Source organism: Siniperca chuatsi, linkage group LG17 (genome assembly GCF_020085105.1).
Source record: "Siniperca chuatsi isolate FFG_IHB_CAS linkage group LG17, ASM2008510v1, whole genome shotgun sequence".
Taxonomy (NCBI): domain Eukaryota; kingdom Metazoa; phylum Chordata; class Actinopteri; order Centrarchiformes; family Sinipercidae; genus Siniperca; species Siniperca chuatsi.
In genome coordinates this window covers 5,255,675-5,283,457 of record NC_058058.1, presented here as the reverse complement: position 1 = coordinate 5,283,457, position 27,783 = coordinate 5,255,675, and the positions used below count along the sequence as shown (strand labels likewise).

Sequence of the window (27,783 nt, the reverse complement as noted above, 5' to 3'; positions counted from 1 at the left end):
ACCAGCTGTATTAGTCCTCATGACACTGACCAAAACACTGGAGATTATGACAATGTTGTTATCTTTCTACCTGATATTTAGTGGGGAAGAAGTACTGTCTTCAATTACATGAGTAGTAACATTAAAGTCTAGTTTAATTTATGTAGAGGAAGTCATGTCTGTCTGTACATAAATCTATCATATCCATTTTTGTCCTTTACTTGATTGTGGTTCAAATTAGTTTGTATTTTTCTCTCTTCAGGGTCAGAGACTTCTTCAAGTAGTTCTTCTGATTCTTCTACAGAAAGTCTAACCAGCGCCAGACCACTGATCAAAGGTAACTAATGGCTTTGTCTGTCTGTTTTTGCACAATTTGTAGAAATTACGAGCGTTTCCTTTTTCATCATGGCGGTTTCACACCTTTCCATTTTTTACACATTATTGATACATCATTACTTTTTGTACTGTTTATTTTTGATTGCTTATTTATTTGTCCAAACAGAGCAACAGTTTGAAGATGGAGGATGAACTCCAGTCCATGAGGAGTCGGCAACATTGAACTTCTAAGAGAATCCTTCTGCTTTGCACGAGAAGTGAACATGTTTTAGACACAATCTGTAATCCAAACATAAACAAAAGAGTCACACACCACCAAAATTAATTGAATATAATTTACATTTATATGGTGCAATGAGGCTTTGAAGCAGCATTAATTAATATTTTTGTATGAAAAATTGATCAAATGACGAACTCAGATAATTTCCTTCAGCTCTACAGAAAGTTTTAACAACTTTCAGCTCATTGTGGTTCACTCTCAATGCACTCATCAACCCACATTTCCAGACACAACAGCCAGCTGTTTCAGCAGAAGCAGCTCTGAACAGCTGACAGACAACGTTAGCAGCTAGCTGGTGAACACAGTGGAGCATTTAGCAGCTAAAGCGACAGATGTTTTCCTCAGGAGTTGGTGGAGACCAAAACAAGGTGAAATCTCCAACAACAGGAGAGTAACTGTGCTGCTGTCGGGCTGTCTCTCAGTCTCAGACACTGACAACATTTTACAACAATCCAAGTTGGAACAGTAGATAATTAGACTTAGAGTCTACTGGCAAAATGAGTTTCACTCCAGACACACAGGCTGGGAAATATCTGATCCACATATTGGCCAGGCAGCTCAAACAAGGTTGATGTAGAGCCTCAACTCCATGAACTATATTCACATCTTTACTGAACGTCAAATGACATGTTTCAATCCACAGTGGATCTTTGCCACATTAAAACTACATGCCATCCCTATAAGTATGTATACCCATGACGATACATAAATGTTCATAATGACTGTGTAAATGACAAAAATAATGTCTGTAATAAGTAAATATAGATATGTATATATAGATTTTTTCAATCACTGCATAAAATTATTTTGAATAAATACATGAATTAAGGAACATGGCCCTTTTTCTGTGTTAAGTTTTTGTGACATGATTGAATGCCACATTATGTTGTACCTAAAGGTTTACAGGTCAGTAAAGTATCCAATATAATATGTGTTGCCCTTAAATCCTGATGTATGCCCACTCATCTGCGACTGCACAGTAATATGAATATATCCTGATTTTTAACTCTTCACAGAGAGACTTAATGAAGTGGCTCCAATTGTGCAGATGTTAAGATAAATTAAAAGGAACAGGAAGGACAAAATTAGTTGAGAAAACATGTGGAACTCTACAGACAACTTAAGTAGGAATTTATGTTTTTACTTGACATGAAAATGATGCTGATGATTTTATTTGTTTGGTTTGTAAAATGATAATCAAAGGACATAATGATGACCACTATGGAGGACTGAAACTGCCAAAATAAAAAATAAAAAAATGACTCAATAAATAAATGAATATGCCATTAAATGAACCAAAAATAATATTAAAATGAATGTAGGCATTAAATAATTTTTAAAAATGTGACAAAAATTGATATTTCTGTTGTAATTTGCTTGTGTATTATTTACATTTGTATTCATTCCCCTATTTATTTACTTTACCATTTAATTTTCCATTTAATTAATTTGTTCATTTATTTATTTTTTAAATTTTTTTATACGGTCTATGGGCTTACCTAGTCTGTTGCAGGCCACATTTTGGCTTTTGCTGTGGCTCAAAAACTGACATCCATATAAAAGTTTGGTTTTATCTTTTTTTTTTTTTTTACTTTTTATGTACAACATTTATAACAGTTTTATAACACAAAGAAACACATGAGGTCAGGGGTGGCTACCGTGACAAAAATATAAAGTATAAAGCGAGTGTACATTTCACATTTGTTTCGTCTGAATCAAGTACTTTCACAATCTGAAAAATTCCGCCATTTTTTCCAACGTCTTCTTCCTAGTTCTTCCTGAAGTCGCAGGGTATAAGTCATACACTCCATGGTTTTAATACTTTCTACCACAGAGATGAAGAGGTTTGTGGTGGGGGGCTGTTTCTGTAACCAATGTTTTGTTATGGACTTCTTGGCCGAAGCCAACAAGATTTTTAAGAGGTAGACATGTTTTTGAAATTATTTTCGTCACCTCTGTCCAGAAAGGCTGAATGATTGGGCAGTACCAGAAAATGTGTCCATGGTCTGCTGATACCTCCCCACATTCTCTCCAACAGTGAGCGGGGGCCGAGCTGAACTTGGACTTTTGTTTCGGTGTAATGAAGAAGCGGACTAAGTTTTTCCAACAGAAGTCTCTCCATGTGTTGGAATTGGTCGTTGAGAACGGCACTGCGCAGGCCTCAGTCCACATGTCTTCTGAAATCACAACATTCAATTCACTCTCCCATTTTTGCTTTATGTAAGTTGCTGTCTTAAGTGTGATCAAACTGCGGTATAGCTTGCTTATTAAACTTTTAAGACTTGATGAATTATAGGCATTACTGAAAATATTAGTGCTGAAGAGTCATTAACATTACATCAAATTTTTTTAGTAATATAGTCGCGAAGCTGCAAGTATCTGAAGAAATCTTGTTTTTCCAGATCATACTTCTTACACAAAACTTCAAATGGCATTAAATTAGAGTTTTCATATACAGAGCACACAACTGTAACACCGTACGACGCCCACTGTCTAAATCTAGCATCCTGGAAGGCAGGTGGAAAATCAGAGTTCGTATGCAGGCCATCTGAGTAGTTTAACCTCCTCCTGAAGTTGTAGTTGTCTCACCTCCAACTTCCAGATTTTAAGTGACAGATTAACCCACTGGCTGGTTGTCAGAAAATGTTTGCTCTCAAAGGCAATGTGGCAGACCTTGCACTGAATTGGCACATTGGATAAGGACATTTCAATTGTTTTCCATTTTGCATCATAAGATGGGTCACATCAACAAACCAGTGGCCTCAACTGAGCTGATATGTAATAGTCCCGCAAAGAAGGCAGAGCCTGTCCCCCCTTTTCCCTCGGCAACTGCAAGGTGGAGAACCTAACTCTAGGTCTTTTATTGAGCCAAATAAACCTTGAGATTTGCTTATTCCACTCCCTGAACTGTTTGTCAGGCACAGGCACAGGCAGTAATAAAAAAAGGTACAATAATTTAGGAAGAATGTTCATCTTGATCGCCTGTATTCTGTTCCCAAAGTCAAGGGGGAGCAGGCTCCAACTATCAAGGTTGTTATATATTTCTTGGTTAATGGAGTTGTAATTTCTCTCAAACAATTGCAATAGTTCTTTGGGTAAAGAAACCCCTAAGTACTTGATGTGGTCAGCATACCAATTAAAATTAAATTTAGACATCAGTTCCTGACTAGGATGAAAGTTAAATGTCATAAAATTTGTGTTTTATGAATGTTGAGGACATAGCCGGAATATGACCCATACAGTTCCAACATTTTCATCAGAACTGGTACACCAGTGTCAGGCTCTGTTATTGTTATCAAAACATCGTCAGCATATAAGCATACTTTATATTCCTCCCCGCCTATTTGAATACCCTTTAATCCACTTTCCTGGCGTATTGCTTGGGCTAGGGGCTCAATAAATAAGTTAAATAAATTTGGACTTCCAGGACATCCTTGTCGACATCCACGTTGCAGCTGTACAGGGTCACAAAGGCTTCCATTTATCTTTATTCGGGCTGTAGGGCAGGAGTAGAGAGCCTGAATACATTTTATAAAATCACTACAGAATCCAAACCTTTTCATTACCAGGTAGAGGAAATCCTACTGAACTGAATCAAAGGCTTTTTCAGCATCAAGGCTGAGAATAACTGCCTTTAACTTTCTACTGTTAATGTGTTCAATAATATGTAGAGCTCTTCTTATGTTAAGAAGAGCTCTACATATAGTTTAGACTTATCGTTCCGATTATTGTTTCCTTATTAAGTTTATACAGTTGGGCGAACCCAGGACACTCAGTTACAATACCATTACTCAATTCTATGCATCTTAAAGAAAACAGACTATACTACTATAAAAAGCACTTTATTAAAAATGTTGCATACATCTATATGAGAAAACTTACACTATATTATGCAAAAAAAACTTTCTCCCCTTCATTCCACTACTCTCATGGATACACGTTGGACACTCAGCCTTCCCTGCACTCCCTGTTCCCCACCCACATGCCCCCAGACACACCTGGCGGAGATCTGCGCTCTACTGAGTGCACTCTCCTAGCTATGAATAAAACTGTCTCAGCTGAAGAAGCGAGAACAAAAGAGTTTTTATTTAACATCAATTCTATAACCTTTAATAAAGTGAGGATTGAAACAGAGCAAAATGAAAAGCAGCATCAGGTGTTCAAGCATCAACACAGGTGTTACATTTCTCTTGTTCAAGCAGTTTGCAGCGTCCACAGCTCCAAATCAGCTCCGGAGCATTTAGCCTGGAGGACAGAGCCCAGCTGATCTGATGTTTGTGTTTAAGAAGCTCTCTGACTCTCTTTCTGCTCCCGTTTTATTTCTTTGGTTCTTGTTTTCGTTTCAAAGTCAAACTTGAAGGTGAAATGTTGTTTCATAGAAACTATCTTGTGTTTTATTATAGCAGATTTGAACCACTGGGGGGAGCACCTCCCCACATTTACTCACTATAACATCAATGAAAGCACACTTGGATTTGTTGTTTGTTGTTGATCAGGACTGTTTTCAGTCCCAGGGCAGCCACACACAACAAAAGAACAATAAGACACTACTGCATCCCCACAGACTCCAGAGCATCTGAGCTGTAGCTGACAGTGACCTCTGACCTCCCAGAACATGAACACACGTCTGCACATTACATCACATCAGCCTACAAAACATTACACAAGATCTGAGCAGCAGCAGGTTTAATACTCCTTTCATACGAACAAAGATGAGACAGCGACATAAAGGCCCGCATGTCTCCCCATCCTCTCCCACAGGCTGAAATGAGCTCAGTTTACTTTCACTTTCATTAACAACCTCAGTGGGTCAGTTTTACCGAGTTATAAGTGACGTTGACGCTCAGACTAAATTCCCATTGGCTCAGATGGAGGTTGATTTAAGCGCCCATCTTCTCTTGCCCTCATTTCACCCTTGATGCTCGTACTCGAAGCACAGTATCTCTTCCTCTGGATAAAGAAACAAATAAGGGTCAATGTGACGCCTACATTTTCTGTCCGATTGAATTTTTTAGTAAAAAAAGGTTTAAATGCATAAAAAGATACCATATATATGTAGCACCTCGCCCATATATGTACTTAGTTATTTGTAATTTTTCTGTTATTTAAAGTGTCAAAATATCATGTGGTGCAATAGTCTGGCCATTATTGCTGTTTTGAAAACTTCTTTGAAATTTCAAAATCTATTCAAATGTATTTTTGCAAAGCATTTGCATTTATATTTCCATCATAATATACAAACAAATTTGCATCATATACCAGTTTGCCACGGACCCATGGAAGCAGCTAGCAGGTTAGTAACTCTCTCTCAAATTTCACAAAAAGTAATTAATTAATCAATTTAAAAAAAACAACCTTTTTAACGGCTGGTATGTAGTTGGATATCATGGGGTATGACCTCAACGAATATTTCTACAAATATATATATTGTGATTATAAATTTCATAGTAACCTTTTTCAGGAAGTTAGCTTGTTTTGTTTAGGTGGCCAATTCTGTGCCTGTAAACTCTGACTGAATTTGAAAATATGTGGTGCAACCATTGCAGGGTGTTTTACATGATAGATATGTGTTCTAGATTGGCAGTTTTTGTGCTTATATATATTTAATTGATGATTTACATAAAGTACTTTATTTTGGTATTATTTGGAATATGTTTTATGCAATTTGAGGAGTTTTTATAATATTTCAGAAACAATGGTGAATGTTTAATCTGAAGCAATATCGTGAGAAAAATGCAACAAAAAAAAAAATTTAGAGCATGTAATTTCACGTTGATAATTGGAATTTCAGTAATTTAATATTTATTTATAACTTAACGTATTTTACCAGATGCCACTACCAAGTAAAGTAAAAACCACTCATCATAGGCAACGTGTTGTTGTGGTGTCTCGAGCAGGAAAGCAGGAGTAGGAGCCAAAATTGCAGACACGTAGGCAGGGCAGGTGCAGATCAATGATTTAACAGACACCAGGCTTACATGGATAGTCAGGCAGACAGAGATAAAAAAAAACAACAAAAAAAAATAAGGAAAGCAGTCCGAACAGGCAAATGAGTCCAAGAGGGAGCAGGCAAAATCCAAAATCAGGGTGGGCGAAGGAGGGTCCGGAGGAGGGATTCAGGGCCAGGGGACCTGGACAAAGATAGTGCAGGGCTCTTCAGGCAGACGGCCCGAGGCCGGGACAGGTGCAGAGCAGAAGACCTCCGGTGGGGCAAAAAGCGGTGCTGGAACGGCCTGAGGACTGGATAAAAAGGCAGAGCAGGGCCGAAGGCTAGAGCAGGTCCAGAGGCTGACCAGATGTGTGGAGCAACACAGAAAGTTGGACTGGAGGCAAAGGCAGAGGCCGTCTGCAGCCGGCAACGAAGGTGGAAACCCTCCGGAGGCGATCCTCGGAATGCCTGCGGCGTGGCTGGAGATCTGAGCAGGAGACCGGTGACAGGACAGCAGGACTAGGGGCCGGTGACGGGAGTGCACAACTGAGAAATGGTGGGTCAAGGGAAACAGGAGACTGTTGTGGCTCAGCAGAAACAGGAGGTTGCAGCAGCTCAAACTCTTGAGGTGACTGCATCTCAACAGATTCAGGTGACTGCTGCAGCTCAGGAGATTCAGATGTATGCGATCCAGCAGAGGTAGGAGTGTGCTGCAGCATAAGAAAGTTCAGGAAACTGTTGCAGCCCAACCGGAGCAGGGACCGGTTTCTTGCTGGGAGCGGAATGTGGTTTCTTGCCAGGAGTGAGTGGTTGGGAGGGTGATGAAGGTCACTTGCCAAGAGCTTCAGCAAAGATGCTCTATAACTTTCTGAACCGTATCTGCCTGTACCTGGCTGTGATTGACAAGCCCTCGAGGGAGCTCTACTTATTCGTCCTCTCATGTTGGACTGAGGGCACAAGTGGTATTATAACACAGGACGTGCCGGGGCTAGCAGGTTAACATGCTAATTTCAGTAGATATCTGCAACGCAATACATAGACGTTTTTGACAAAACGTCAGAACTGTTACTTCTTCACATTCTGTTGATAAGGTTAGTTCATTTCTTGAATGTTTTAAACTAAAATTAAATTCAAATTCAAACTCAATGCGGTGGCCAATCCAGCCATCAGACCGGCCAAGTTGCTCACAGTCACCCTGAAATATCAGTGAAACCAGGTGCTATCTAGGCGGAGTTCATGGACCGATACTCTCCCAGTTCTGTCCTGGCTTGGTTTAGTTAGTGTAAGCTACCCAGCTTTGACTTCTGTCTGGCTTACAGTCTATGCTGAAAAACAGCATACCAAGAAGCTTCCTTTGGTTTGTGTTCATTTGTTTTAGAGAGAGAGAGAGAGACAGAGGTGATCAAGCAACCTATAGAGTGAATGAGGAGAGGGAGCGCCGGTATTGGGAAAGCCGGTGAATCAGAGAAAAGAAAGACAAAAGTAACGAGTAAAGAGCCCATTTAAATTTCAGTAATTGTAATTGTGTTATTTAATTTGATATTTAATACAGTATGCTAAAGTGAATGGTATTTTTAAACATTTTTATCAGTTTTATGCGATTTACAGGAAATATAAGTCTGTTAACTACATTTAAGAAGGTGACTGTGATCATTATTTACAAAAACTCAAAAGAAATGCAAATACTTTCTTTCTTAACACTTTATATCACTGAGAACTTTTTTTTAACAGTTGCACCACTTGACATTTTTTAAGGCCACGGCCAATTCATCTATATGAAAAAACACTTAATTTAAGATTTTAATAAGAATTTATGTGTACACAACATTCTTAATGTTTGAACAATTGCAATAGATATTCTTATTTTTTGTATTTTAAAATTGGCCTATACATCATTATATACATCATTGACCCATAAGTCATTAATCTATCAGACCTTTTGATGCAACAGGTCACAATGAAGACCTTGGTTCTCTTGGCTCTCCTGGGAATAGGTCTGCATGGAGCAGCGGCAGGTGAGTTAAATTGTAAAAGAAAAAATGCTTCATGTCTTTATATACTGTATATATGAATTTGAGGTTCTTTAGATAGTTCAAGGTGTTTAGTTCCAGGACTTCCATGCAGATTATAGAAATGCTTAAAAAAATAGCCAACCCATTATCTTAAAGTTCATGATAGTGAATCCTGTCTGTTCATCTCATTAATCCCTAATAGTTACTGTTAGAAGAGAAGCCTAGTCCATTTCTGAAAATGGCTGAAAAAAGCGTATTTGTCTTTTCTTTTCCATTATTTGGGTCATTATTTTAATTTATGTTATCAGGAGCATTAGATCGATACGTTCTGATCGGTCTTAATGCCAAAATGGCAGCATACATACAGTCCAACACACACTCAGATAAATAGAGAAAATAGGAAAAAACATGAAAACAAGGCGTTAAAGCATTTCTCGTCCAAAGCTATTTATAGTGCACTCACCAACTCCAGTCTTTAAGTTGTTCATGACCATTTTATATAAAAGTGTGTTATTGTTAATTTAGTGTCCAATTACATCACACGGGTAGGTATTACATTGACTGTATTTACAGTACGATGCTGTTTAGTAGAGCTAGATGATAAAATCGGCCACCAATATATCTGCCGATATTAGCTTATTGCAGATATATTGTGTCAGTGTATATGTCGGCCGATAAGTAACAGGAAACTGAAGTACAGAAATGCCAAACAAGGTTTGAAGTCATTTACATAGTTTGTCCACCAGAGAGCGCTGACAGGTTAATTTTCTAACTGTGAAATGTTCTGCTCAGTGTGTATCTTTGTCACAAAAAACTAATCTAAGGAATCTGTATCATGTGTTTATATAAAAAAATACTATCGGCTGATATGTTGAATTTTTAAACTCCCAAATATTGATGTCAGTATCGGCCTCAAAAATCTAGTATTGGCTGCAATACTGTTTAGGGATTTGATCTATTAACAGGTTATTGATTTATTCTTGGACAGATTTGCAAAACGTTTTTGATGTGACCAGTGGAGAATTTTTAAAGTGCAGTTTAACACAGAAATATGATCTACATGCATTCAGACAGCAGAGGACATGAACAATAATTTAATTGGCAAAACTCACAAACACCTGCAGAAAGTCAACTCTGTTGATACTTAAAAATCTAGATAAACCTTTAGAATCAGGACTTAAAGTGAATAAACATCAGTTCATGGTGGAGGGAATGTTGGAATTTAACAAAGTTTATTAAAGTTAATAAAAAAATAATCTCTTAACATTTCTGACTTGTTTAATATTTTATGTCAGAAGAAGAAGACAGAATCATCAGAAATATTAAAGTAAAAAGCTTCTGGAGCAAAAGTTTTTATCCATACATTTATTTTTGTATTTATTCACTGCACAACAGAGATTATTAGGAGTTTTGAATGTACTGAAGTTATTTTTGATCCTGTGTGCAGGAAAATAACATCGTTCAGTGGTTTATGAAATTGTGATTTATAAACTGAAATCATGACATGAACTTTTTCTTACAGTGACTCACTCTCTGAAGTATTTCTACACTGCGTCTTCTGGAGTCCCAAACTTCCCAGAGCATGTGGCTGTTGGGTTGGTTGATGAAGTTCAGATAAGTCACTATGACAGTAACACCATGAAAGCAGAACCCAAACAGGACTGGATGATCAGAGCCACAGCGGATGATCCTCAGTACTGGGAGAGGGAGACTCAGGCACTGATAGGTGCCCAGCAGATCTTCAAAACCAACATTGAAACTGCAAAGCAGCGCTTCAACCAAACTGGGGGTTTGTTTATGTTTCACTTTCTACTGATGAAATGTTGTTTATATTTTCATCCTGTATTCCATCCCATAATAACTAACAGAGGATATTAACACCTTATCTCCACTAGATTAAATCAGAATAACTCGACTGAACTGCCCACAGTGAGTTGGTCCATAATAACTCTCCTGTAGGAACCTGTTCATCACAACAGCTTCACAACACACAGCCGAGAGAGGAACAGTACTGCCTGGTTTCCTAAATCAGAATCAGAAATACTTTATTGATCCCCGAGGGGAAACTCTTAAACAACGGAGCAGGACTGTAAACAGGACACGAGTTTAACAGCACGACTCTACTGTACTGATACACAGTGTGTCCATCCCATTATATATATATATATATATATATATATATATATATATATATATATATATATATATATATATATATATTCTTATACACAGTGGTGTGAAAAAGTGTTTGCCCTCTTCCTGATTTCTTACTTTTTTGCATGTTTGTCACACTTAAATGTTTCAGATCATCAAACAAAATTAAATATTAGTCAAAGATAACACAAGTAAACACAAAATGCAGTTTTTAAATGAAGGTTGTTATTATTAAGGGAAAACAAAATCCAAACCTACATGGCCCTGTGTGAAAAAGTGATTGCCCCCTAAACCTAATAACTGGTTGGGCCACCCTTAGCAGCAACAACTGCAATCAAGCGTTTGCAATAACTTGCAATGAGTCTTTTACAGCGCTGTGGAGGAATTTTGGCCCACTCATCTTTGCAGAATTGTTGTAATTCAGCCACATTGGAGGGTTTTCGAGCATGAACTGCCTTTTTAAAGTCATGCCACAGCATCTCAATAGGATTCAGGTCAGGACTTTGACTAGGCCACTCCAAAGTCTTCATTTTGTTCTTCTTCAGCCATTCAAAGGTGGACTTGCTGGTGTGTTTTGGATCATTGTCCTGCTGCAGAACCCAAGTTCGCTTCAGCTTGAGGTCACGAACAAATGGCCGGACATTCTCCTTCAGGAGTCTTTGGTAGGCAGCAGAATTCATGGTTCCATTTATCACAGCAAGTCTTCCAGGTCCTGAAGCAGCAAAACAGCCCCAGACCATTACACTACCACCACCATATTTTACTGTTGGTATGATGTTCTTTTTCTGAAATGCGGTGTTACTTTTACGCCAGATGTAATGGGACACACACCTTCCAAAAAGTTCAACTTTTGTCTCGTCAGTCCACAGAGTATTTTCCCAAAAGTCTTGGGGATCATCAAGATGTTTTCTGGCAAAAATTAGACGAGCCTTAATGTTCTTTTTGCTCAGCAGTGGTTTTCGTCTTGGAACTTTGCCATGCAGGCCATTTTTGCCCAGTCTCTTTCTTATGGTGGAGTCATGAACACTGACCTTAACTGAGGCAAGTGAGGCCTGCAGTTCTTTGGATGTTGTTGTGGGGTCTTTTGTGACCTCTTGCATGAGTCGTCGCTGCGCTCTTGGGGTAATTTTGGTCAGCCGGACACTCCTGGGAAGGTTCACCACTGTTCCATGTTTTCGCCATGTGGAGATTTGTGGTTAGCTTTTGAAGATCTTTTGGACTACTTCACTTTGTCAGGCAGGTCCTATTTAAGTGATTTCTTGATTCAGAATAGGTGTGGCAGTAATCAGGCCTGGGTGTGGCTAGAAAAATTTAACTCAGGTGTGATAAACCACAGTTAAGTTATGTTTTAACAGGGGGGTGCAATCACTGTTTCACACAGGGCCATGTAGGTTTGGATTTTGTTTTCCCTTAATAATAACAACCTTCATTTAAAAACTGCATTTTGTGTTTACTTGTGTTATCTTTGACTATATTTGTTTGATGATCTGAAACATTTAAGTGTGACAAACATGCAAAAAAAAAAAAGAAAACAGGAAGGGGGCAAACACTTTTGCACACCACTGTATATATGTATATATCATGTTGACTGACAAACAGCAGAAGAAGGCAGTGGTGATAGATGTAGCAATCCGAAGCGACAGCAACATCAACAAGAAGGAACAGGAGAAGCTCAAAAAATACCAAGGGCTGAAAGAGGAGCTAGATGTGGAGAGTATAAGCAACAGTGGCTCCAGCAGATTCCAGGTCCAACATCTGAATTTGAAGTCTCATCTGAAGCTAAGATACTGCACAGAACCTTCAAACTCCCAGGCCTCTGGTAGAGGACCCAAGCTTGAGGATGACACATATGTGATATCAACTGATGATAGATGACTTGGCTGTGATCTCACTCTGGTTTACTGCCCTTTACTGTCTCTGTCTCTCTCTCTCTCTCAGGTGTCCACATTGCCCAGGTGATGTACGGCTGTGAGTGGGATGATGAGACTGGAGAGGTTAATGGTTTCAATCAGCAAGGTTATGACGGAGAAGACTTCATAATATTGGACCTGAAGACAGACACATGGATCGCTCCAAAACCACAGGCTGTCATCACCAAACACAAGTGGAATAATGACAAAGCTAGGATCGCACAGCTCAAGAATTACCTCACCCAGATTTGCCCCGAATGGCTGAAGAAGTATTTGGACTATGGGAGGAGCTCTCTGCTGAGAACAGGTAGAATCACATGACCTGATGTAGATTCATGGACACAACAATGTTAATATGCCTCATTTGTTTCTAACCAACAGTAACATTACAATAGATATGAACCAACATGCAGAGACCCACTTTGTTTACACACATTTCTTTTTCATTCTTTTTCTCTCATTTCTTTGCCTCCCTCCCTACCATCTTTACTCCATTTTCTCTGTCACTCTCTCCCACACACTCTTTCCCTCCATTTTCTGGCTCTGCATTTCTGTCTCAGTTGTTCTCTCAGTCTCTTAGTCTGTCTTTCTCACACTCGCTGTCCTCTTCCCTTTCTAATCTACCTCACCCCCCTAACCCTGTCTCCTAGAGATTATGTTTGTATATTACTAAATTGATTTCCTAATTCAATGTTGTGAACGTTGTTCAGAGACAACGTATCCTTAAGTGAATGAAATAGTACAGTTATGTACCCTGCAGGAGTTGCAAGGCGGTGGTTCGGGTGGATTGCGGGTGTACAAAGTGCAGGACTGTGACACTGCAACCCTGGGTTTGCGTCCAGACTCAGGGTGGATAGTGTATTGCAAGACTGCCTATTTTAGCAGGGAACAAATGAAATACGTTGTCATTGAACATTTTACTGCTATGTTAAGTATCAACATTTTTGCAAGTTGCCAGGTACGTAAATTAATAACATTCCTCATTATGTTAATAGAAAACGTATTACATTTGGGTTGGGCGATATGTAAAAATGTTCCAACCGGCCACCATCAGCCTAACAATCAGTGATTGTGTGAGCGGCGGGTTCGCTACGTTTCTCAAGCTCTCCTAGCTTTACTAGTCTGATAAATAAATACACACTTTTATTCAAACCGTCTTGGTTAGTCTTTCCACTGTTCCAACAATCACCAACTCTGGTTTGGTCGAAATAAACCCTTAATTCACCGAATTAGATGTGACAATATTCTGGCTCTACACGCTGTTTTTCCCCGCTGCCTCTCTCTGCCGTTGCTGGCCTCTTTGTGCTACTGGGTTACCTCGCTGATCCAGTCTGTTGCTAAGCTGTGGCTCACTTGTTCTTCAGAGGCAGATCATTCAATTAAATTGGACTCAGCTAATAGCCGATATATTCGTCAAATCGCACAACCCTAGTCCCTCCCTTCTCTTCCCAATTACGCTTCAATGAGGTTTGTTTGCATTGCATATAGTATATAGTGAATATGTTACTAAGGCACTTAAAATACATCACATTAAACAGGAATGATAATATTTATATCCAGTACATAATAATAAAGAATCTATAAACTGTCTGTGTCTTTACTCTCCAGTCCTTCCCTCAGTGTCTCTCCTCCAGAAGACTCCCTCCTCTCCAGTCAGCTGCCACGCTACAGGTTTCTACCCTGACAGAGCCATGATGTTCTGGAGGAAAGATGGAGAGGAGCTTCATGAGGAGGTGGAGTACGGAGAGATCCTCCACAACCACGATGGATCCTTCCAGATGAGTGTTAACCTGAACCTTTCATCAGTCACACCTGAAGACTGGAGGAGGTACGACTGTGTGTTTCAGCTCTCTGGTGTAGAGGACGACATCGTCACCAAACTGGACAAAGCAGTGATCAGGACCAACGAAGATAAGACTTGTATCAGAAATGTTGAAGGTGGGAAATCTTTATTTTACCGTAACAGTCCTGCAGTTCATGTATTTTTATGTAAATTGGATGGGAAGTTTTGTTTTCTCATATTGTTTTGTTGTCAGTTTCTTTGATCTAGTTTTCATATCGAATTTTAATGCTTATATCAGTTTTAAACTAGTAAACGTGCCCACCTCTGGACCCTGACGAGGGTATCAGCAAATCCCTAAAAAAATTAAGTTAAGTTTTCTTAACTTAAAGTTGAAGTTTTAAAGCGCTTTAAAGGAATTATCATTGTCCACCACGATTTTTATTGTGCTGCCTGTCCACTGTTTCCTTAGCTTTGATTAATACCGAACAATGTCAATAATGAAACTTAAATTTTATTACGTATTTTTCATTTAATTTTATATTTTAAAATGAGGTGGGGTTTTTTTTTCCCACCTTTGTAAATTTATTTTAGTTTTTAAATGATTGTAAAAAAATATCCTTAAATGTACATTGAGAGCTTTTTTCAGACCATGTGTAACCATTTTAATGTGTGACTGCAGTTCAGAGATTATTGACACTGTACTGACTTAACTTCTGTTTCAGTTTTAGAAGATGAGTAGATCATTCAATAACTGGATGAATGTATGTATCTATCAGACAGAATAAAGTTTATTGGCCAAGTATGCTGACAGTGAAAAAGGATTTTGAATATGATCTTGCTTCCTGCTCTCTTACAGTGCAGATGCTTTGCTGCTTGCTCTCTGCTTTGCTTACATTCTTTTGCTGATATCTGCCAAAAGCTAAGAAAAGTTGAACCTGGATACTTACAAATCACTGGGACGTTAATTTATAAGAGACACAGAAGGATACCACCATTATTTTTATTTATTTTTATTTTTATCACTTTTATTACTTCTTCAGTACGGTGCGATCACAACCTACAAATCAGCACAAGCCTTTTGCTGTGTCTGTGACTGGAAACCTGGGATTAGTACAAAGACAAGATGGCAAAATCTGTGAGCTGCACGGAGTGTGAGCGACTGACTGAGAGGATAACACAGCTTGAAAAGAAGATTGAAACGCTGTATCAAATACATGAGAGTGAGCTCTGAGCCACCAGATGCAGGCACGAAACTCTTTTGCTCTTGGCTTCACATTCATGCACTGCTGCACTTCTTTTAAAATGCTGTATTTTACTAGATTTTATGCATTTTATGTATTCTACTTTTAATTTATTTATTATTATTATTATTTTGTGGGTTTTATTTCCCATCTGTCATGAGTATGGCATTCTATCATTCTGTCTTATTTTCATGTAAAGACACATGTATTCTATTCTCATTTTATTTTTTACTTTATTTTACATTAACTATGGCATTCTATTCCTGTTTTTATGTTCATTCTGTTGATTTTTATGGGAAGCACTCAGTGTATGTATTTTCTTTGTTGTAAAGCAGTGCAGTTTGTTATTATGATTGTCAGAAGCTTTCGTTGTGCCAAAAACAAAGACATATGGGACAGAAACCAACAAAGTCAAACAGCTAAACAAAGACAACAAAGCCAGACAAGGATAAACAAGCATAGACACAGTAATTATGTCCAGACAAGTGGGGATAAACATTTAAATTAACAACAGTAGGACAAACAAACATATGATGTCAATATACAGGATTGAGGTCTGGTTGACAAATGGATGTTCTCCTCCTCTAACCTGCTTCATCTGTACAGGTTGTGACTATGTTTTGTTGTTTTCTGCTCAACAGGGAATCCCATTTCCATGACTGTCATCATCATTGCTGCAGTGGTCGTTCTTGCTCTCATCCTCATTGCTGTGATTGGATTCTTCATTTACAAAAAGAACGGTGAGAGACTGAAACGAAAATGTTGTGTCTTTTTGATGTTTTATCCAGATTGCAAAAGTGAAAAGAAATTTCAATCCCCAGCGCATCAAAATCGTTTCAACCAACAGTAAGCGATGTAAGGCCCAGAGCCACAGTTTCATGATCATATGACTGTAGCATGATGATGTGGGAGAGGTGATAGGAAAAGAAATACTGAAAGATCGAAAGGAAAGGTGGAAGGGATTTATTTATCAGTTTGAGTGAGTAAAAGAGGGGATCCTCACTGGAAAGAAGGTGACAGTCTGGCATTTTTAACTGCGACAACATTAATAATTTGTCTTTTCTTTTTATTTCAGCCAAACGCCCTCCATCTCGTGAGTAAAACCTGTTTTTATTCTATTTTCTCTGACCTGATATGCTCTCTGTAGATTAAAAAGGGTGTCTGGATTTTGTGCTGAAGAACTTTTTCAGATCTGTTTCCTGCAGTGTCAGCAGTTTGTAAAACACAGAGTCCGATCAGAGCAGGATGAGGGCTAACAATGTGTTTCTAACCTTACAGCTGTAAACGGCTCTGACGTCTTGGAGGACCTGAATCCAAAGGCCTAAATGAAAAACACACCACCCTGAACACAGTGAGTTGCTTCATACAGGACATGAATTTCACACCTGTTGTTAAACAGAGCTGCTGTAAACTGTGTGTAAAAGAACCTGCTGAGATTGTTTCTTTATGCACTTTAGACGACACGAGTCTAAATGAAACTGTAAATATGTGGCTTTGTGGGATTGAACTCTCCAAACATTTATAGTAAATTATTTTGTTTTCTACTTCTATTTTCTTTTTGTCTCTTTAGGATCAATTTTGCACTGGAACAATCAATGGAGTTGGTGATGAACTGTACTCTATCTCTCGCCCAGTGCATGCTGGGATTGACTCCAGTCCCCCGCGACTCTCAGCAGGTCGAGCCGGACAGGAAATGGATGGATGGAGTTTTACATCACTGTGCTGAATTATCTTGATTTGTACATAATTCATTGAACACATATTTCCATCTGGTTACTGCTACATCACTAAATGCCTCTCCTATGCACACACACACACACAAAATATAAACATCAGTACAAAATTTATTATGCAGTTGTGTAAAAAGTTTGCTTGTATGTTTCTTTAAAACTGAGGAAAAGCCCATTCAGTGGAATCATTTAGGCTGTGTAAAAGTGCTCCATTCAATGGTTGAGTTACACAGTTCCACAACACAAGTTATAGAGATTATGAGAAAAAGCCCATTCAATGAAGGACAATTAGTTAATTAGACAATGTTTAATTTCTGAACATGACTAGATTACAGCTTTGATCTATACACAAACATGTCGAAAATGTTTCAGAAATATAGCATTTTTCTGAGCTGAGAATTCAAAGATTCTTGCTGAGTGTACAATAAACTGTAAATATGTTTGGAATAACCCATGTTATGTTCTGCTGTCAGACACTGTCCTGGAGACTTGATGAATACTGTTGGGTTGAACCTTTGTCTAGTTTTTAATAAATAAAGCTGTTTTGGAGCATTGGTGTACATCTACACTTTTATATGGATCTTCATATCAACCCAGCAAATAGGACGATGCTGTACATATGACTATAAACTGCTAGACAAACTATAGTTTAAATAAATCAGAGCCACATGATTGATTTAAGTTTAAAGTCCTGTAGCTCAGTGGGTACAACATGGCACTGACAGGGTCAGGGGTTTGATTCCTACAAGTGCTACCTGCAGAAAATGCACGTAGGCTACTATTCAAGGCCCTTTGGATAAAAGCCGCCACAAAATGTTGTTGTTATGTAAAGTGAAATGAGCTATATAATCTAATCCAGTCATGTTTGATATAATCATGGGATATAAATTTCATACCTTAACGTCAACTCAGTTGTAATGTGTCCACTTTGGGTTTCACAGAAACACTGAATTTCTTGTGATCACTGTGAAGACAAAACAAACCATGAAAACTACAAAACAATAAAAGCGAATCATAAAACAGTAGAATAAGCAAGGCTATTGAAACAGCTGGAGAACATTGTATGGGAAATATTGCAACCTGGCTGTTTGCTCCTTTTACTGCAGAGTTAGCCTGCTCTGGTAGCAGTGCTGCTGAAAATGCTCTGACCATGTTGTGATACAGATGTGGCCGGTGTTGACCTGACTGCTAGCGAAGAAAAGGCAACAGGCTACATGATCACACCTGACAATGAGCAAAAGAAAGCTGGATGAAAGAATACTATGAACAGAAGGACATCTGAGCTCCTACTTCAAATTGTTATCATAAGGTATTTAAAGAACAAAGATCCATTACACTTCACTGACCATATATATTTAAAGTTTAAAAAAATATTAACATATGCAACCCACCTACCCACACACACTGAATAAATAACTAAATTAGAGTTAAAGAGAGAAAGAGCTTCAAATAACAAATCATTTGTTCCATGTTTCAAAGTGGACGGTGGTGGTGGTCTGGGGGAGGGGCTCCTGAAAATACAAAAGTATTTGTTTCTTTGACAGGAGATCGCTTCACCTTGGTCGACTTACTCTGATCTGACATATTTCAGGAATAAGGAATTTAAAAAAATAACCTTTTAGTGAATGACTGACCTGTACAGGTTGTCGAGGCTTTGTTTTTCCCTCGTGGCCTCCTCTGCTACGTCCAGTGATCTCTATGAAAGAAAAAGACAGTAACGATGTTATTCAAAGAGCTTTCTGCTGAACAGCACAGTGCCGACTAACCTCACGTGTTCAGTGTTTAACAGTAACATGAAAGATTCTCGCACGTACATGTCTATCTGCTGCACCAGCGAGTACAAGCAGCCCTTCGTCTCATCAACGTAAATATGAACAAACTCGGGTCTATTTTAGGCTAAAATGATATCCAAGCCTACACTTTTTGATAATCAGTATCGACCGTATTGATAATTGAATGTGACATATTGTTGCGTCTGTTGTTGACATCTTCCCCACGTTTTTTGTTAAAAAGTTGTAATGTTTGTTTCTGGATAAATTCATTTGAATTTCAGCAAAATCGTACTGTAAGTAATCCTACATATAGATCACATGAGTTAGAACTCTTCAATATGGTTGGAGAGCAATGAAGAGCTGCAAACCTGCATGGTTTTCAGTTTAAAATGTGATATGAAGCCATTTTCTGAATGAAACAGGGATTTCCTACAGCAGCTTTGGGTGTAAATGTGTTTCTTTTGACAGCTGCTGTGAATCGTAGGAGGGCCCTTGCATTGCTGTTATACAAGGTGTGCCAAACTATTAAAAAATTGACATTTTGGTGATTTTTGGATGCATACCACAGAAAAACATCCTATTTTAGAGCCAGCACAAAGCTCTCACATGCGGTGACAAGCCTGTGCCTGGTGTAGCAGGTACAGCTGACAACAACTGGGGCTGTCCAGCTGTGCAGTAAATTCCACAAACATAGTGAACTCCCTAGCGTAATACTTGAAGTCTGAATTCATTGAATATAGGTTTCAAATAGGCATCTGACACACAATATATGTTACAGTAAATGTAGAACACAAACTCCACATCAACTGCTTAAAGGATGGGTTCACTTTTCTTTCGTTTTTTAACCCGAGCCCTATTTAAACTTTGTCTGTGAGTTTCCTGTTTTGGAAAAGGACATGTATCATGGTTTTTGAAGGCTAAAGCACTTGCCCCATTGGATTGTACTGGAGCCTGGTGAGAGGTGAAATTATGGCCTGTACTAGTCAACGTCATGCCAGACAATGTTTAAATAGGGCCTGGGTTAAAAGCAAGAGAGAAGCCGTCCTTTAATGTGTCGATTCCCCGTCGGGTCAGTAAATGTGAGGGAAACGTGCCACAGCCACGCGAGGATCTCACGCCGTCCTTGAATTACCAGCCACACAAGAATCCGTGTCGTTGTGAGTGTGCATTTAGTTTGGATGAATAATTGAAACAGATTAGGATTTCAAAGCCCCCCAAATGTTCGCTGTATTTCAGCAAGTGGTCTTTATTTTGAGGTGAGGCGTAAGGTCTCCAGTGAGGTGAAGGTGAAGCTCAGGTTTCTAAACCACCACGTGTGAAAAGAGGAGGCGGCGCAACACGTGCTCGCCTCTCACGGCCAAAATAAGTGTGTGTTTTTAAAGGACGCAGTAATGCAGCTCTGTGTTGTGGCCAGTGTGTGAATTACACCAAGTCATTTGAGTGGACCCCCTTTTTTTATAGATAGACTATAGATTATTGTTTCTGTCAGGGGGGCTCAAGGGGCCCCCATAGTTCACACTACGAGGCCAATAATCTGTTAATACGGCTCTACTTCTTTCTGTCCTACTCTGATTCAGTACTCCACATCTTCTTACACACGTTTTTTCATAAATCCCAAACTTGGCCCTAACCTCACTGGAGACCTAACCTAAAAGTAGAGATCACTTGCTGAAACACACTTGGTGGTTGACATGCATCGGGCGTGGCTGTGGCACCTTTTCCACCCACAATGGTAAATCTCACATTGTGCGATCACGTCCATGAAAATGAAACCTGCTACAGATTTGTAATCAATAATCAAAAATTCCTATGGGATAATGAATGGTGATTGGTTTCCTTTGCACGCAGCTAGCAGCCTGAGCATACAGTAATTCAATATTTTATCAAAATAAATACGTTATCGAAGTAATCGATGTGTTTCCTGATGGCGAGACGCCTTGAAGAGCTCGCGTTAAGCTTTTAAATCTTAGTTTGGGCTCTTTGATTTCTGAATCTAACGTTAGCTTATTGCTTTTAAAGCGCTAAGAAAGGTGGTGACATTAGCTAGCTAACCTTAACTGGATTAGATTATCCCACGTGGCGGAAAATAGCGTCCCGTTAACTAACCAGAGCAGAAAGTTAACACTTACCTCTACTTTATGACAGCTAACAGGCAGCTAGCCACCTTTTAATGCATCAGTGCATTGAATGGGTCCAAGTGTGAAATCTCTGCAACCTGGCGTGTTTCCCTTTGTGCAGGCGCCGTAGTGTGTTGAGAGAATAACACTGAATGAACATCACACCCTCAGCGTGCAGACGATGACTGTCTTTGTTAATAATCCCTGTGAAGCCTGACACATCAAATAATAGCCAGAAAATTCAAATTGTTTTAAATTGAAGTGTTTATTGGACCTTTTAACAAAATCCAAAAAAAAATGTTTTTAATCATTCACATATATGATTTTTTCAGGCTTTTATGGAAATTTATTGATCACAACAATATTTATTTTAGAAACAAAAACAAATATTGTTCATTGCGTTTGGAACATTTCATTTGGTTTGCTTCTTTTTTCAAACTGGAACCTTTTTACAACCTTTTTATTTTGCCTTATGTTGGCAACAAAAACACTGTTTCTGTTCTTTGCCATCAAAAATACACACGAAAAACTAATTAGTGTGTACTCTGAATTTCTCTGAATTGGTCAAAATAACAAACAGACTGTGACAGCCAAGCGACTGTTTTAGTGAAAATCGATAAGAAAAAGACAATTATTAGCAAGTGAGCCATTGCCATTATAAAAACCCATATAAATATCTCAAATTCGACTCTATATCTTAAGATGACATTTCAATCTTTAATCAGTTTAACTAAATTATTTAAACAGTGTTTTAGGTATACTGCAGATGCATCATGAAATGCAATTCAAAGACGATTTGGGGGATTTACTACCTTATATACCTGCTGCATCAAATGTGATCCACGATTTTACTATAAAATAAGGTACGAAATATTAAGCAATTATAAGTTTCTTCAATACAGTAAATAGTAACAATATAAATGTTGTTTTTTCCGTAACTTTTTCAAAATTAGCAAAGATTTCACTGCCAAAAACGTGCGAATCGCTGCACGACGGCAGCCATGTTGGGTGTGGTATTCAGAGGCCCGTTACTGCCTGCAGTGCACGGAAACGCCCCCAGAGGGCAGAAGACAGGAATCAGATTGCACACAACAGGTTTTTCAGGAAGGTATTGATCTATTGGTGACGTAGAGGTCTCAGAAACTCCTGTAGCAAATATGATGCAACTGGCGTTAAAGGGCTGAGAGAATAACGTCGAATGGGCTTGTTTTGCAACCTCTCCAACCTGAGTTCGGTCGTACAACTCAGCCCATAAGAGTGAACCATTTAAATGCAGTTTCTTTCCACTGAATGGAGGATTCACACTGGATGATGAGCATCACATCCTCGGTGTGCAGATGGTGACTGTCTTTGTTCATTTAGTTAAAAATCTGTTTTTTGTTTCAGAAATAGGAATGTAAGTGTAAATAGCTTTTAAAATGTAATAGCTCTCTTTTTTTCCACCGATCATTAATTAGGGATGAAATGATCTGGGTTTGGTTTTTAATCTGACTTGTGTACAGCTGTCACCTCTGCAGGTTTCTGAAGGTGTGGAGTTTTATTTTACACCAACATACGTCAGGTGATGGCGCTGTCTTTATATATTAATGCCTGTATCACTGAGGACATTTCTGTGTCGAGTGTAACTCCAACTTGTACAGATCAGAGTTTTATTAAGGAATAAAGTGCTTCTGAAAACCCAGTTGAGAGTTATCTGTTTATTTGTTGTTTGTTGGAGGTTCAGAGTTGTTTCATAACATTCAAGGATTTTTCAGGAATTCAGCTTTGTTAAAGGTGTTTTTATGTTTCAGGGAGCAGTGAGGCTGCTCAGTGACGCTAAATACTTTCTAAATGGATTTTATTTCATTTTATTATTCTTAATTTGATGAATACATACGACCAGAGTCATTGATTATCATGATGTGTTGACAAATTGACACCAACAGAAAGTCAGGTGACATCCTCAAAGGCAGATACATAATCGTCCACAGGGGGGCGCTGTCGCACTGCTGACTTCTCCATAAAGGTAAACTCAGGTGTTGATCAGCAGTGAGCAGGACGAGCCTTCGTCAGCCAGAGTTCAAGCCTCAATGTCTCAAACACTATAAATACTACGTTATTTAGATAAAAGATGTGACACGTATCGATCTGTTTGTGTAATAATGGTGAATAAAACTGTCTCAGCTGAAGAAGCGAGAACAAAAGAGTTTTTATTCAACATCAATTCTATAACCTTTAATAAAGTGAGGATTGAAACAGAGCAAAATGAAAAGCAGCATCAGGTGTTCAAGCATCAACACAGGTGTTACATTTCTCTTGTTCAAGCAGTTTGCAGCGTCCACAGCTCCAAATCAGCTCCGGAGCATTTAGCCTGGAGGACAGAGCCCAGCTGATCTGATGTTTGTGTTTAAGAAGCTCTCGGACTCTCTTTCTGCTCCCGTTTTATTTCTTTGGTTCTTGTTTTCGTTTCAAAGTCAAACACTGAGGTGAAATGTTGTTTCATGGAAACTATCTTGTGTTTTATTATATTGTCTGTCCTGATCGCAGCTCTGTTTTGTGCCAGGACCTGTTTGTAGGCCTGTACTGTCACTAAACAAAAGGCCTTAATGTGCTAACACATAAATAAAAGACCTTATTGCACATGGAGTTCAGAAAGGATATAAGATGTTCCCCTCCATCTCATTTAATAACCAGATGGTGTGATTGCACACAGATGTGTTCAAACTAACAGATAATAACAGTCCACACTGAGAAACTGCACTGCTGCACAGCAGCTGCAGGTTTGAACCACTGGGGGGAGCACCTCCCCACATTTACTCACTATAACATCAATGAAAGCACACTTGGATTTGTTGTTTGTTGTTGATCAGGACTGTTTTCAGTCCCAGGGCAGCCACACACAACAAAAGAACAATAAGACACTACTGCATCCCCACAGACTCCAGAGCATCTGAGCTGTAGCTGACAGTGACCTCTGACCTCCCAGAACATGAACACACGTCTGCACATTACATCACATCAGCCTACAAAACATTACACAAGATCTGAGCAGCAGCAGGTTTAATACTCCTTTCATACGAACAAAGATGAGACAGCGACATAAAGGCCCGCATGTCTCCCCATCCTCTCCCACAGGCTGAAATGAGCTCAGTTTACTTTCACTTTCGTTAACAACCTGAGTGGGTCAGTTTTACCGAGTTATAAGTGACGTTGACGCTCAGACTAAATTCCCATTGGCTCAGCTGGAGGTTGATTTAAGCGTCCATCTTCTCTTCTCCTCATTTCAGCCTTTGTGCTCGAACTGGAAGTATCCCTACATTATCTGTTTCTCTGGATAAAGAATCATATTAGTCGTTAATCTATCAAAGCTTTTGATGCGACAGGACACGATGAAGACCCTGGTCCTCCTGGCTCTCCTGGGAATAGGTCTGCATGGCGCAGCAGCAGGTGAGTTAAGGTTTTTTTTTTAAGTTAGTTGATTGTAAAATAAAAAAATGCGTCGTGTCTTTATATACTGTTAATGTGAATTTAAGGTTCTTTTGAATCTTTGATGTTCAGTTGTTTAATTATAGAAATATTAAAAAGTAACAAACCCATTATTTTAAAGTTCACGATAGTAAATCCCGTCTGTTCACCTCATTGATCCCTAATAGTTACTGTTAGAAGGAAATCCTGATATATTTCTGAAAATAGCTGTTAAAAAGTGTATTTGTCTTTTCTTTCCCGTTATTTGGGACTTTATTTTATAATATCAGGACTCTTAAGATCGATCAGACTGCGTCGACCTTAACTGGCAACAGAGCAGCGCAGAACAGTCCAACACACACTCCGTTAAATCAAGACAATAAGCAAAAACATGAAAACAAGGCGTGAAAACAAAACTAGGATGTAGCGCCAAATTCAGTCTTTAAGTTACTCATGACCGTTTTATATAAAAAGTGTGTTGTCGTTAATTTAGTGTTATTAATCATGATTATTAATTTAGAAATTATGTTAAAATAATGTATTCGTTTTTTTCCTTCATTAGGCAAAATTAACATATTTTCACAGTCTCGATAAACGTCACTGCATCTGAATTGTGTCCAATTAACACAATTATGTGCACACAGAAAAACACACACATAATCAATTAAAACCTGCTGAACATAAATATTAAGTTCGTATTGTTTGACCTCTAGATATTTTCTTAAATGATATAATATTTAAACAGCAATTTAAGCGATTCACCAGAGAATGACACAGTTTGACTCCACACACTGAAACACACATCTGCTTTAACGCAGTTCGTCCATCCTGAGTTTGTTAGCTGGGTCTGATTCCATCACACAGGTAGTTATTACACTGACTGTGTGTACAGTAGCAGGCTGTTTAGTAGAGCCAGATGATCAATCGGCCACAGATATATCTGCAATAAGCTGATATCAGCGGTAAGTGTAAATGTCGGCCGATAAGTAACAAGAAACTGAAGAACAGAAAAGCCAAATTAGGTTTGAGCTCATTTACACAGTTTGTCCACCAGAGAGCGCTGACAGCTTTATTTTCTAACTCTGACATGTTCTGCTCAGTTTGTATCTTGGTCACAAAAACTTATTCTTTTAAAACTTATGTTATGTGTCTATATTTAAAAAAATAAATACTATCAACCGACTTTTAATTTCTATAATTATCTTTCATTTCTAAAAGTAGCGATATCAGTATCAGCCTGAAAAATCCAGTAAACTGTTCAGGGATTTGATCTATTAACAGGTAATCGATTTATTCTTGGACAGATTTGCAAAAACGTTTTTGATGTGACCAGTGGAGAATTTTTAAAGTGCAGCTTAACACAGAAATATGATCTACATGCATTCAGACAGCAGAGGACAGTGAAGGATTCTGAAATCAACAATAATTTAACTGGCAAAACTCACAAACACCTGCAGAAAGTCAACTCTGTTGATATTTAAAAATCTAGATAAACCTTTAGAATCAATTAAAAGTGAATAAACATCAGTTCATGGTGGAGGGAACGTTTGAATTTATCAAAGTTTATTAAAGTTAATAAAAATCAGCTTTTAATCCAGTTTCTAACTGATACTAATAGAAACTGTACAGAATGACTTCATGAGAAATAAAAATATTACTTTCTTAAATACAGAGCGTTGTCAGTTAGTGTTTCTGGGATTGTCATAAAATACAGAAGATTTGGTTTTAAAACAAAATATTGGTTATCAAAGATATTGGGAGTTAAACTTAAATATAATTCTTCAGTTTACATAAATCAAGATATATGAAAGTGAGATACACAAGGGAACTGGGCCGGATATTTATTTTCTTGTTGGTTGTATTAAAAAAACATTTATACTCAAACATTAGAAATCCACAAACCCTCTGACAAAGAAATGAAATCAATGATTACTCGACTCTGAAACGTAAGTTTCATTGGTCACAATTTATATTATAAGACAGAGACGATAAGAGATGTTATATAATCAAACAGAAAAGGTCTGAATCTGTTGAATATAGAAAATAAAATATATAGTATATATTTTGTTCAGAGGTTTGTGATTTCAGATTTCAAACTAATACGACAGCGAGGAGTGAAAGCTGCTGATGAAGCATCCTGAAGAATAAATGACTCCACTAACTGGAAACTCAACTGGAGTTTCACTTCACACTGAGATCCAGCACTAGAGACAAAATGACGCCTGTTTTTACAAACTGCTTCCTGTCAGTGAAAGTCCGGTACACGACTGCATGAGCTAAATATTTGACTCGTTTGATATTTTATTTCAGAATAAAAACGTTTTTCAAGACAGAATCATCAGAAATATTAAAGTAAAGAGTTTCTGGAGCAAAAGTTTTTATCTGTACATTTATTTTTGTATTTATTGACTGCACAACAGAGATTATTAGGATGTTTTGAATGTACTGAAGCTGTTTTTGATTCTGTGTGCAGGAAAATAACATCGTTCAGTGATTTATAAAACTGTGATCTAAAAACTGAAATCATGAACTTTTTCTTACAGCGACTCACTCTCTGAAGTATTTCTACACTGCGTCTTCTGGAGTCCCAAACTTCCCAGAGTTTGTGGCTGTTGGGTTGGTTGATGAAGTTCAGATGATTCACTATGACAGTAACACCATGAAAGCAGAACCCAAACAGGACTGGATGAGCAGAGTCACAGCAGATGATCCTCAGTACTTTGGGAGGAACACTGAGATCTATGTGGGTACCCAGCAGACCTTCAAAGCCAACATTGACATTTTGAAGCAGCGCTTCAACCAAACTGGAGGTTTGTTCATGTTTCACTTTCTACTGATGAAATGTTGTTTATATTTTCATCCTGTATTTTAGTAAACGGATGTTACACACACACACACACACACACACACACACACACACCATTCTTCACCTGTCTGTGTGTTTTATTCTCGTAGATTAAACTGTTTGATGGAGGCTTTTCTTGGCTGAAACACAGTCAGACTCAACAGAAACATTACTGAGACTGAGACTACTGGACGCTGCTGTACTACACTGATACAGTGTTTCTGTCCATCCCATAATAACCAGCAGAGATT

General features: G+C 38.4%; 2 protein-coding genes and 1 long non-coding RNA gene across 25 annotated transcripts in view; 2 read left to right on the top strand and 1 right to left on the bottom strand.

Annotated features, from left to right (window-relative positions):
* LOC122864418 (class I histocompatibility antigen, F10 alpha chain-like) overlaps nt 1-1,431 on the top strand; it is a 28,163-nt gene extending 26,732 nt beyond the window's left edge. For 10 of the 13 annotated variants that reach the window (XM_044171814.1, XM_044171812.1, XM_044171800.1 and 7 more), the window contains one exon: nt 482-601. In XM_044171814.1, coding sequence (XP_044027749.1) covers nt 482-507 — 26 coding nt within the window. In that variant the 3' untranslated portion in view covers nt 508-601. Of the gene's footprint in view, nt 1-241; nt 317-481 lie in introns of all 13 variants that reach the window. The other 3 variants (XM_044171809.1, XM_044171807.1, XM_044171806.1) reach the window with 1 other exon arrangement.
* The window catches only part of LOC122864421 (H-2 class I histocompatibility antigen, Q9 alpha chain), a 46,346-nt gene that overhangs the window by 6,164 nt on the left and 12,399 nt on the right, over nt 1-27,783 (top strand). For 2 of the 11 annotated variants that reach the window (XM_044171823.1, XM_044171819.1), the window contains exons 1-2: nt 8,467-8,539; nt 10,059-10,325. In XM_044171823.1, the coding sequence (XP_044027758.1) occupies nt 8,467-8,539; nt 10,059-10,325 (340 nt within the window). Of the gene's footprint in view, nt 1-8,458; nt 8,540-10,058; nt 10,326-12,628; nt 12,908-14,208; nt 14,539-16,265; nt 16,365-16,699; nt 16,718-16,902; nt 16,976-17,195; nt 17,217-24,310; nt 24,670-27,230; nt 27,498-27,783 lie in introns of those variants that run through there. The other 9 variants (XM_044171820.1, XM_044171817.1, XM_044171818.1 and 6 more) reach the window with 9 other exon arrangements.
* LOC122864425 lies at nt 17,477-23,281 on the bottom strand. The gene is made up of 3 exons (XR_006375216.1): nt 21,256-23,281; nt 18,989-19,050; nt 17,477-18,865 (listed from the first exon to the last, which is right to left on the bottom strand). It is a non-coding gene; the product is annotated as an uncharacterized LOC122864425 (long non-coding RNA).